The 12,346-nt window shown below is 51.7% G+C and overlaps 1 protein-coding gene across 1 annotated transcript in view; it reads left to right on the forward strand.

The window, feature by feature from the left end:
* The window catches only part of baiap2l1b (BAR/IMD domain containing adaptor protein 2 like 1b), a 51,548-nt gene that overhangs the window by 30,592 nt on the left and 8,610 nt on the right, over positions 1-12,346 (forward strand). Inside the window, exons 7-11 of the mRNA XM_056287971.1 lie at positions 3,777-3,929; positions 4,681-4,836; positions 5,599-5,734; positions 6,583-6,799; positions 11,257-11,319. Coding sequence (XP_056143946.1) covers positions 3,777-3,929; positions 4,681-4,836; positions 5,599-5,734; positions 6,583-6,799; positions 11,257-11,319 — 725 coding nt within the window. The remainder of the gene's footprint in view (positions 1-3,776; positions 3,930-4,680; positions 4,837-5,598; positions 5,735-6,582; positions 6,800-11,256; positions 11,320-12,346) is intronic.

Genomic DNA, 12,346 nt, shown 5'->3' on the forward strand with positions numbered 1-12,346 from the left:
AGGCAAGGCAATAGCTGTCCCTTCTCCTCCTCTCTTCTCTTTCTCTTGCAAAGAGGCAATAGCTGTCCCTTCTCCTCCTCTCTTCTCTCTCTCTTGCAAAGAGGCAATAGCTGTCCCTTCTCCTCCTCTCTTCTCTCTCTCTTGCAAAGAGGCAATAGCTGTCCCTTCTCCTCCTCTCTTCTCTCTCTCTTTCTCTGTCTCGCACACGCGATCACTGTCAAGCACACACACACACACACACACACACACACACACCCTATTATGAGTGATTCATGGTAGATATATGAGCCTCACAGCTGCCTGAAAATAATAGTGCATGCATTGTTTGAGGTGGCACAGTGGTTAGCGCTGTCGCCTCACAGCAAGAAGGTCCTGGGTTCTATTCCTGGCCGGCCAGCTAGGGTCCTTTCTGTGTGGGGTTTGGTCCCCCCCCCCCCGTGTCTGCGTGGGTTTTCACCAGGAGCTCCGGTTTCCTTCCACATTCCAAAGACCTGTAAGTCATGTGAATCGGAGATGCTAAATTGCCCCTAGGTTTGTGCATGAATATGTGTGTGTCTGTCCCAGGGTGTTTCCCCGCCTTCTGCCCAGTGAGCCCTAGGATAGGCTCCAGCATCCTGTGACACTACTTAGGATAAGCACCTTGGGGCATCCGGGTGGCATAGCGGTCTATTCCGTTGCCTACCAATACAGGAATCGCTGGTTCGAATCCCCGCGTTACCTCCGGCTTGGTCGGGCATCCCTACAGACACAATTGGCCGTGTCTGTGGATGGGAAGCCGGATGTGGCCAGTCAGGGCGCCAGTTCAGGGGGGAGGAGGAACTGGGGGGGAATAGCGTGATCCTCCCACACGCTACGTCAACCTGGTGAAACTCCTCACTGTCAGGTGAAAAGAAGCAGCTTGCGACTCCACATGTATGGAAGGAGGCATGTGGTAGTCTGCAGCCCTCCCCAGATCGGCAGAGGGGGTGGAGCAGCGGCCGGGACGGCTCGGAAGAGCGGGGTAGTTGGCCGGATACAGTTGTTTGATTGTGTACTAGAACTTTTTCTCTTCCTTACTTTGGTAAATCAGGGCTTGATGGGGGGTAAGTTTAAGGTGTGTAAGGTCACTTGTACCAGCTCACTAGAGAGGGTGCATGTGGCAGGATGTGTTGAGGTAAAAACATTCTCACAGGTGTGCTGAGGGCGGATTTTACAGTCGGGATGATGATGTTGAGATACTGAGCTCACGTGCAGCCTGTGTAATAGTTGGATCTTTAACCATGGATGGTTAAGGTTTTATGGATGTAAAAAAAAAGTTGACTTTAGACAGTTTCCTTCTCTCCAGGCTGTGGGTCAAGTGTGCCAGCCTTGTAAGCCTGCAGGTCATTTTACAGGGGGAAGAGAAATGCAAAAGCACGAGCCAGAATTCAGATCCATTCAGGAAGTTTTGAGTGTTAAGATTTACAAATGTAATCACTCGGGTTCTACCCGTCCATCTGTCCATTATCCGAACCGCTTATCCTGATCTCAGGGTCACGGGGATGCTGGAGCCTATCCCAGCAATCATTGGACGGCAGGCAGTGAGACACCCTGGACAGGCCGCCAGGCCATCAAACAAGGCCAACACACACACACACATACACCTAGGGACAATTTAGTACGGCGGATTCAGCTGACCTAAATGTCTTTGGACTGTGGGAGGAAACCCACGCAGACACGGGGAGAACATGCAAACCCCACACAGAGGACGACCTGGGACAACCTCCATGGTTGGACTACCCCGGGGCTCGAACCCAGGACCTTCTTGCTGTGAGGTGACCGCGCTAACCACTGCACCACCACAGCCAGTGTGAAAAGCACTTTGACATGATGTAAACATTGGCCCAGTTTTGTAAAATTATAACTTGTTGACAAATATGCTACATGGCAGTTAGCTTTGTTTTTCTAACCCAGAAACGATTCAGTGTGTCCTCTTACGCTCATCATCAACAGTAGCCAATTCATTCTATTAATTTCCAGAGTAATTTGTCTAAATCTGACTCCTCCTGGGTGGCGCAGTGGTTAGCACGGTCGCCTCACAGCAAGAACGTCCTGGGTTCAAGCCCCGGGGTAGTCCAACCTTGGGGGTCGTCCCGGGTCGTCCTCTGTGTGGAGTTTGCATGTTCTCCCCGTGTCCACGTGGGTTTCCTTCGGATGCTCCGGTTTCCTCCCACAGTCCAAAGACGTGTAGGTCAGGTGAATAGGCCGTACTAAACCGTCCCTAGGTGTGAATGTGTGTGTGTTTCAGCCCTGTGTGATGGCCTGGCAGCCTGTCCAGGGTGTCTCCCCGCCTGCCGTCCAATGACTGCTGGGATAGGCTCCAGCATCCCCGTGACCCTGAGAGCAGGATAAGCGGTTTGGATAACGGATGGATGGATAACTCCTTGTAAATCAACAGAGCAAGGAAAAAAGCAAATAGAGCAAAACAAACGGATAACACGTGTTGAGATGAGATAATTCCAGAGAGTCCCCCCCCCCAGCATACATATATATGCACGTACAAGCGTGCACGCCCACACAATCACATACAGTACGTACATGCTAATACCCATTTACACAGCGTCCACCTGACCTTTCAGTGCCCTGGGCTGTAGGTGCAGATAAGGCAGATGCCCCTCGCCGCCGCTGCACCCACTGCCACTGTTCCCCTCATTCCTCAACCCTTCCACTCACGACTCCAAAGACAATCCTTCCATTCTTTCTAACGCTGTCTTATAATACCTTTGTGCCTGCCAGAGAGAGATTAGGGCATCTAGTGAGGGTCCCTGCTGCTCCCATAACACACCGTCCGTCAGATGTGTGTGTAGCTTAGAAGTGAAAGGGCTTGATAGGCTGACAAACACATGGGGCTGGAGATAAGAGAGTGTAAATATGTACTGAGGCAGCAGGTTGGTGTATCAAGTGAAACTGTTGAAGTCAGCTGAATCAGATAGACCTTGTGTGTGTGTGTGTGTGTGTGTGTGTGTGTGTGTGTGTGTGTGTGTGTGTGTGTGTGTCAGTGGCGGCTGGTGCTAAAAATGTTTGGGGGAGGGGCGCAATTTACCTTGGTGCAGCACACCTGACAGCTGCTTTACTGCCCACACAGTCGCAGAGTTATTAAGAAGGACAATGTAGCCTATAGATTTTATCGGTGTTCGTAGATGGTGGATGATTGACAGTTGAGACGAGGCGTCGAGGTGGGCATGAAAATGATTGACAGCCACAAGAATTGTCCAATCACATTAGAGCAAAAAACAGTAAAACAATACCAATTCGCTGCCAATAAAAGTGGGAGTGTCTGGGGCGGCACAGAACTGCGCCCCCTGGAAAATCTGAAGAAACCAATCGGACAGCAGCCTCAGGTCACCTGCTCGCCATAAGTTTGAGGGCTTACATAAGGTATGGTTTAACCGGCGCCCCTCGCCCAGGAAGTGTATGTATTCAGACAGGAATCAACCAAATACCATTTGAACCAATATTTAATGCTGCTGTCAGGCGCTCACAGACTGAAACACTTTTATTTCATATTTATTTGCATTACACAACTAGATTATATTTAACATGTTTAAGCAGATTTTCGTGTCTTGATGTTTGAAAGGGGCGGCGCCCCAGCCCCCTGTACTGGCCTGCCGCCACTGGCGTGCTTCCAGATGTATGCATGCTGCATACATTAAACGCTGGCATAGCTGTGTTTGTTTTAGACTGCACAGATTGTGTGCACTCGTTCATACGTCATATGGTGTTCAAGGTGAAATAACACAACGCGCCTGTGTCCTCAGTGCCTGGAGACGCTGACCAGTCGTCAGATGGACATGCAGAAGTTCATAGCCGACGGCTGCAAGGAGGCTCTGCTGGAGGAGAAGAGACGCTTCTGCTTCCTGGTGGACAAACACTGCACCTTCTCCCATCAGATCGTTGCCTTCCATGATAAGGTACACCACACACCCGCATCTTATCATCACAAGAGGAACAACGCAGCAAGCTGCAAAACCAGCTGGAGGGTTTTCACATTAACCAAACACTGCGGGAGGATCTTTTAAAAAGCTTAAAAGGCTGTGTTAGCATTGGTTTTGTTAAGGGCTATAAACTGAGAAAGTCAGCCATGTTGCTGGCAAAAGGAGCATGTACCCAGCATGGCGTCTGAGTGGACAGCACTGTCCCCTCGCAGCAGGAGAGTCCTGGGTTCGGTTCCAGCCCATCTGTGTGGAGTTTGTATGTTCTCCCGTTGTTTGCGTAGGTTTTCCCTGCTAAGTCCAGTTTCATCCCACGGTCCAAAGACACACATCTTTGGCGAGTTTGAGTCTTTCAAGTGTCTATAGGTGTAAATGGTGTGTGAGCGACTGTGTGTGTGGACGCAGTGATGGACTAGCGATTGATCCTGGGTGTCTCCCTGCCTTCTGTCCAGTACGTGCTGGGATCCACTCCAGCCTCCCGTGTCCCTGAATTGGATTAAGTGTGTGTAGATAACGGATGGATGGATATGAAACACCACACACTTTTAAGAGACATGTGACTTAGATGACCAATATACAATACACGATGACCATCTAACCAGGACACCCAGAATCGGGACCCATCTTCTTAAAAAAGACTCTACAGTTCATCCGCAGTGATTATAATGTGCGTATGGTTTGACTGATTGTTTGTATATTTGTCTTTTGTTTTGCATTGCCGGCTCGCCAGGCCAGAGACATGCTGACGGTCAAGATCCCCAGCTGGCATGACCAGTGCAAAGACGCCACCGTCATGCCGGACAGCGTCTTGTCCATGATAGAAGGGCTGCGCACGCCTATCTCCATCACGCCGTTGCCCTCACCAGCCGTCTCGCGACACAGCATGGTATGGCGGAAAGAGGGCGGGTTCAAAAGATAAACCGCCTCCGTTCCTTGAGCCCCCTAACTTTCTAATGCACTTCCAGTTTTAGGCCTGATGCTCTGTCTCCTTCTTGCACCCTAGTTTGTCTATCTTCATGAATCTGCTTTGCAAAAAAAAAAACAATTCAAGGGCATCCAGGTAGCGTGGCGGTCTATTCTATTGCCTACCAACACGAGGCTCACCGGTTCGAATCCCCGTGTTACCTCCGGCTTGGTCGGGCGTCCCTACAGACACAATTGGCCGTGTCTGCGGGTGGGAAGCCAGATGTGGATGTGTGTCCTGGTTGCTGCACTAGCGCCTCCTCTGGTTGGTCGGGGCACCTGTTCGGGAGGGGGGGACTGGGGGGAATAGCGTGATCCTCCCACGTGCTACATCCCCCTGGTGAAACTCCTCACTGTTAGGTGAAAAGAAGCGGCTGGCGACTCCACACGTATGGGAGGAGGTATGTGGTAGTCTGCAGCCCTCCGGCAGAGGGGGTGGAGCAGCGACCGGGACAGCTCGGAAGAGTGGGGTAATTGGCCGGGTACAATTGGGGAGGAAAAAAAGGCGGAAAATTTTGAAGAAAAACAAAACAACAACAACTCGAGGTCTGCAGTTTGCATTTGAGGAAATTTGCTCAGAATACCACATAACTTGTGTGTCGGTTGTGTTTGCAGTGCATGTTGATTTGCTCGACCCCACCTGGTGCCAAAACGGCTAACTCCCTGTTATTGTTGCTCTGGACAGAGTATCTCCTCCGGACGCGAGTCTGCGACTCTTCCCCCAGCCCCGCCTTCCAAGGCTCAGACCAGCCCACTGGCCAACATGTTCAACCAAGAAAACAAAACCAGCGTAACCGACATCAGCATGGACAAACACTCAGGTAGTGCAAATAGTCACTCACGTTTGTATGATTTTGTGCGTGTGTTCATATATCCGCACAGGTGTGCAAATACTTGCGTGTGCACTCAGATGTGCGTGCCATGAGGTGATATGTGCCGAAAATGCCCGTGTGTCCTACGGTTTGTGTTCTCCACAATGTTCCAGGGAAGTCTGATTACTGCGAGTACCTCGGGGTGTACATGCTGGCTCAGAGCTGCCGCAAGTTCAAATGGAGGAAAACCGCGAACACCGGGGAGTCGGCCTGCTTCTGTGATTGGTCGGTTGAAAACTACCGTGGTGAAGAGGAATGAATAGGTCGCGGTGGTTTTATGATTTATTCAGGAGAAAGAGAGATTCTGTCTGACCTCAGGAGCTGAGCGGCTCCCAGTCAACAGACGGTCACACAACCACAATGGAAGTACACAGGAGGTTTGTTGACTTAACGCGAGTCCAAACAGTCCTTGCCCTTCTCCCTCCCTGCGTCACGCGGTGCGGGGTCTAGCCATCTGTCCTTGGCAGTGAAGCGAGGCTTCTGACTCAGAGCTGAAGCCTGTAGTTCGTCTTGACCTTTTATCTCGAGTGGTAGGGCTGCGACCTTGCTCCTCGGGTCCAAGTTGCTCGGTCCCTCGACACGAGCTCTTTACGCCTCCCCTGCAGTATAATGTTGCAACTTCCGGTCACCCCGTCCCTGCTGGGTCTTCTGAAGACACATGGAAGCTAAGGAGTTTGGACTATATGTCAATCGCCACCGAACCCGGTCACAAAAACTCGGCTATTGTAGTGTATGAATATTAATAATCATGATTATTCTGTCCCCATCTCCCCCTCACACACCCCCGCCCCCCACAGACTACGGAGGCAGCGAAGAGGGCAGCCTCCCCAGGTCCGTGTCTGTCTCCACGGGTCTCAACAACATTGTGAAGAGGCCACGCGTGCGCGCCATCTTCCCTCACACTGCGGGAAACAACAACACCCTGCTGAGCTTCCAAGAGGGGGATGTTATCCTGCTGCTCATCCCGGAGGAGAGGGACGGCTGGATGTACGGCGAGCTGGAAAAGAGCGGGAAGTAAGTCCGATGGCTGTATTGTATTTCAGACAGATGTAAGGGCACAAATGTACATATAAGAATGTATGAAGGTGGCGTCCGGGTGGCGTGGCGGTCTATTCCGTTGCCTACCAACACGGGGATCGCCGGTTCGAAACTCCGTGTTACCTCCGGCTCAGTCGGGCGTCCCTACAGACACGACTGGCCGTGTTTGCGAGTGGGAAGCCGGAGGTGGGTATGTCTCTTGGTCGCTGCACTAGTGCCTCCTCTGGTCGGTCGGGGTGCCTGTTCAGGGGGGAGGGGGAAATAGCGGGTATGCTTCCACGCGCTACGCCCCCCTGGTGAAACTCCTCACCGTCAGGTGAAAAGAAGCGGCTGGCGACCCCACATGTATGGGAGGATGCATGCGGTGGTCTGCAGCCCTCCCCGGATCGGCAGAGGGGGAGGAGCAGCGACCGGGACGGCTCGGAAGAGTGGGGTAATTGGTCGGGTACAATTGGCGAGAAAAAGGGGGGGGGGGAAGAATGTATTAAGGAATGTACATGCACACACTTGGGGCCGTGTTTCTGATGCTCACAAACAAACGGCACATCGCAGCACGGCGCTGCTCGTTAGTGGCTGCTTCATATCCTGCCAACTAAAATTATCCACACACTCCAGCCCTCTTCCTCACATGCTTGTCCTGTTTTCCCGTCTTCCTACTTTAGCTGTTCTAACTAGCCAGATGGTCCCCTGCCTCGTTGATATGCTGGACACACACACACACACACACACACACACACACCCCACGTGAACGCACACACGTTCCAGAGACATGCTGGCTGAGCTGAGGCGCCGCTAACATAATCAAAGTAAATTATTGCCAGAGGGTGGGATGTTGGATGGAGCACGGGAAGGAAAAAGGAAAGACAAGTTCAGAGAACCACCTGCTCTCTCACCCGAGACAGGGACTCACCAGATCTGCTCTTCCAAGCTCTCTGATATCTGACTTGAAGGAAAAAAAAAAAAAAAAAAAAAAAGCTTAAAAAGCAGGGTTTGATCCAAATCCCTGGGAAATAGGCTTTCACGTTTTAACCGGTCGTTGAACTCCGCCGTCTTCGCCGTCCGGGGAAGTTACATAGAACGCGTCTTGGAACACGATCGAGGGTAGAAACTAAACATGTCACGAGTCGCTGTGCAGAATTTAGACCAAAAAAACAAACGGCACAAAATAAAACTGAGCAAACGCAGGTTAAGGCTTAAAATGTATATACTGGGCATCCGGGTGGCGTGGCGGTCTATTGCGTTGCCTACCAACATGGGGATTGGCGGTTCGAATCCCCGTGTTGCCTCCGGCTTGGTCGGGCGTCCCTACGGACACAACTGGCTGTCTGCAGGTGGGAAGCCGGAGGTGGCTATGTGTCCTGGTCGCCGCATTAGCGCCTTCTCTGGTCAGTCGGGGCGCCTGTTCGGGGACTGGGGGGAATAGCGTGATCCTCCCACACGCTACGTCCCCCCTGGTGAAAGTCCTCACCGTCAGGTGAAAAGAAGCGTCTGGCGACTCCACATGCATGGGAGGAGGCATGTGGAGCCCTCCCCGGATCGGCAGAGGGGGTGGAGCAGCGACTGGAACGGCTCGGAAGAGTGGGGTGATTGGGGGGGGGGGGTGTATATACTATGCATCATCTTGTTTATCAGAACATGCCGTCGGATAAAATGGATTGTGAGGACACCCTGGAGGACATGTGGCGTTAATGCATCCAGAGGTCACGAAGGGATGCGCGGAGGTCTCTTCCTGTTGCGTCAGCTTTCCACAGCGTATCCCAGCAACACGTACACCAAATCCAAATACCAGTTCGAAACCGAGGACTGGACTTTGAGCAGAGCAGACACGTTTACATTAGTGGCGTTTAACATTATCCATCATGGATGAGGTGAGTTGTGCGTGTCGTGTGTAAATGTGAACTCTCCTGGGTGTGAGTAACGTATACCCCGACGCCACCGTGGTCTAGGTTGAGGTTCCCACTTGATGCTGTAAGTCCTGTAAACACAAAATTGTGGGACTGAGGCGGCTCATCAGCCACCAATAGAGGCCCGCGACTGAAGCATAGCTCCCGTGGGCAGGTCTGTTTAGCCGGGCGGGGCTCTGTGTGTGTGTGTGTGTGTGTGTGTGTGTGTGTGTGTGTGTGTGTGTGTGTGTGTTCGGCGGAAGCCTTTCTTTAACCAAACAAAGGCCAGGACTAATAGGCGTGGGATTTACCCCGGTGTATTTCGCAGTAAGACCTCAGATCCCATTTCAACACAGGTAAACACTGGGGAGACGAGCCAAAAGGACAAATATCCACACGCCACCCCCCACCCCGTGGCAGAAGAGGCCTGTCAGTTAATAATATTAATAATAATAATATATGTAGCACTTTTCTAGACACCCAAAGTGCTTCACATTGGAGGGGTTAGCTCACTTCAGCCACCACCGATGTGCAGCACCACCTGGGTGATGCACGGCAGCCATTTTGCACCAGAACGCTCACCACACATCAACTTGAGGCGGAGAGGGAGGAGTCATTGAGGCAGTTACATGGGGGGGTGGGGTGATTAGGTGGCCAGGTGGAGAGAGCCAGGTTGGGAATTTTGCCAGGACACCGGGGACCCCCTACTCTTTGTGATAACTGCCATGGGATCTTTAATGACCACAGTGAGTCAGGACCTCGGTTTAACGTCCCACCCGAAGGACGGCATCTCCTGCAGTGTCCCCGTCACTGCACTGGGGCGTTGGGATTTTGATATTTGTTGTTTTTATTAGGAACATAGAGAAGACTGCCCCCTCCTGGCCCACCAGCACCACTTCCGGCAGCAGCTCATTTTCCCGGGAGGTCTCCCATCCAAGTACTAGCCAAGCCCACACCCGCTTAGCGTCTGTCATTTGGTGGAGCCAGGGTACATGTTGGTAGGGCTGCCAGCATTAAATACTGAATATGATAAAGACAGAGTCCTTGTTTGAGCCTTGTGATGCAACTTACCGTCCAACACCTGTTTTATTTTAAAACATGGTGCTGCGATGCCTTTTAGAGCCTTTTTAAGCAGAGGTGCCCTTCATGTCAGAGCAGGCCGAAACATACAATCCACTCCAGAAACAGTCAGACTAACTTAACGCCCTTTCCTGTCGAGCAGGTTGTCATATTAATTGATTTTTTTACTTTGCGGCCTATTAGGAGGCCATGATTACTTTGTTGCCTATTAGGAGGCCATGATTAGGGTTAAGTAGATATGCATGAGAAGGAACACGTCTTCACGATTTTACAAGTATACACATTTTACTCATTCAAGTTTCAACCCAACCAGCAACAATAATATAATATTCACAGAGATTTCTCCCCAGTTGTACCCGGCCAATTACCCCACTCTTCCGAGCCGTCCCAGTCGCTGCTCCACCCCCTCTGCTGATCCGGGGAGGGCTGCAGACTACCACATGCCTCCTCCCATACATGTGGAGTCGCCAGCCGCTTCTTTTCACCTGACGGTGAGAAGTTTCCCCAGGAGGGTGTAGCGCATGGGAGGATCACGCTATTCCCTCCAGTTCCCCCTCCCCCCAAACAGGCGCCCCGACTGACCAGAGGAGGCGCTAATGCGGCGACCAGGAGACATACCCACCTCCGGCTTCCCATCCGCAGACACAGCCAATTGTGTATGTAGGGATGCCCGACCAAGCCGGAGGTAACACGGGGATTCGAGCCGGCGATCCCCGTGTTGGTAGGCAACGGAATAGACTGCCACACCACCCGGACGCCCCAGACGTTTTATTTTATGTTGTTAAAAAGACACAATAGTCCAACACCGGGAAGCTGTACTACTTCGTTAAAGGAAGGCCTTGATTCATTCGAATAATTGCATTTCTGCACCCTTTGAAAAGCTATCTGTATACACATCAGCCCCGACTGGAGATCATTTAACTCTTACCCAGGAGGGGGAAGCGTGGCATGCGAATAACGATGAAGTCAAACCTCATTTGCCTAAAAGAAGAAGGGGGGGGGGAAATCAAAAGGTTGAAAGACTGATGCAACTCCCGTCCTCCCCTAGCCCTCTGAAAGGAAGTCAGCCGGTTGGTTGGTATTCTGCCTGTGGCGTCACTTTGATTGCCTTAATTTCTCACTCAAAGAGGCATCGAGGGATACAGCTCTGCTTCCTGCATGCACACACCTTCTCCCCACCAATTACCGGCTCTTTCCTGCAGTCGTCACCGTGGGCTGCCTGCAGCCGTGGTGAGAGGAGCACGCTCTCTCACAGGTGGCTCTCAGTGCCTCAGCTGCGTTTTGCAGCCGGTGGGGTGGTGGCTGGGACCATGGCAAGACATGTAGGGAATAAGGGACACACGTGTAATCCTCTGCTTTGCTCTCTCTCTCTCTCTCTCTCTCTCTCTCTCTCTCTCTCTTTCTCTCACTGTCTCTCTCTCTCTCTCTCTCTCTCCTTCTCTCACTGTCTCTCTCTCTGTTTGCATTCAGGAGAGGCTGGTTCCCATCGTCGTACTGCCGTGTGTGTGCCGAGCTGCTAGCGAATAACAACAGGTAAGGAAAGTCCACGTGAGGGTGAAGGCCCCATCCCAGTGTCTGCCCCGTGGGGTCTCCTGCCCTTCAGTCACACATGCCCAGGAAGAACCGCGAGGCTGTCGGGTGTCCTGTTTCTCATTTCGTGTTTCAAAAAGGCTGGCCACGTGCCCGCCCTGGATGCGCCCTTCGGCAAAGCCGGCATGGAAACAGGCTCCGCGGCTTACCTTCACACCCAGAACCCCAGAGATTTGCAGATGATTTAAATTTCATACGACACAGAAGCCCTGTCGCCATGGACAAACAGTTTTCCTTTATTTGTAAGTGCATTGTGCCACGTTCAGCCGGCGTTGATTTATTGCATCGCATTAACAGGAAGTACATGGTTGCTAAGCCTTCGACTGTCGCCGTGGCACATTGTTCACACTACATTTGTCCTTGACCACAAAATGGCGGCGTGTGTTTACTGTTAATGTCTTAATGAAGAGACGGATGAGACGCCGCCTCACTTAATCCGTTTGAGACTGGTTAATGAGGAGCCATCGGTTAGGCATTATGTAAACATCACAGCAACAGGCGGCGCCCTGGTTTGTCGTAGCGCGGCACCGCGAGGGTCCCGATCAAAGTTTTACGACTTGGACCCTCGAACCCCAGCTTTCAATACTTTGTCATCGTTGCCAAAGTGGGCATTTGGAGGGAGACTGAAGGACAAGCGATGACAAATGGGGCAGCATTGCCTAACGTGTATACACACACACACACACACACACACACACACACAGATGGGTGTCATGTGTCACTCTGCTCTGTTGTTGGTTATTTTTCCCTCCAGTTCCTGTTGGTGGACTAATCCAGCAGGGGGAGTCTCTCCTTTCTCAAGCTTTCATTTCTGCTTCACGAAAGTGTCGTTTTGCCCTCACTCAGCAAGACCTCATCATTTACCCCGATCAAACCCATCTCATGAAGATATGTCCGTGTAGCTTTATGTAGCTTTATGTTGCTGGGCTTTTTTTTCATGGATGTTAAAAGACTTGTTTGCCGGTTTGCT

This window comes from Lampris incognitus, chromosome 10 (genome assembly GCF_029633865.1).
Source record: "Lampris incognitus isolate fLamInc1 chromosome 10, fLamInc1.hap2, whole genome shotgun sequence".
NCBI classification, from domain to species: domain Eukaryota; kingdom Metazoa; phylum Chordata; class Actinopteri; order Lampriformes; family Lampridae; genus Lampris; species Lampris incognitus.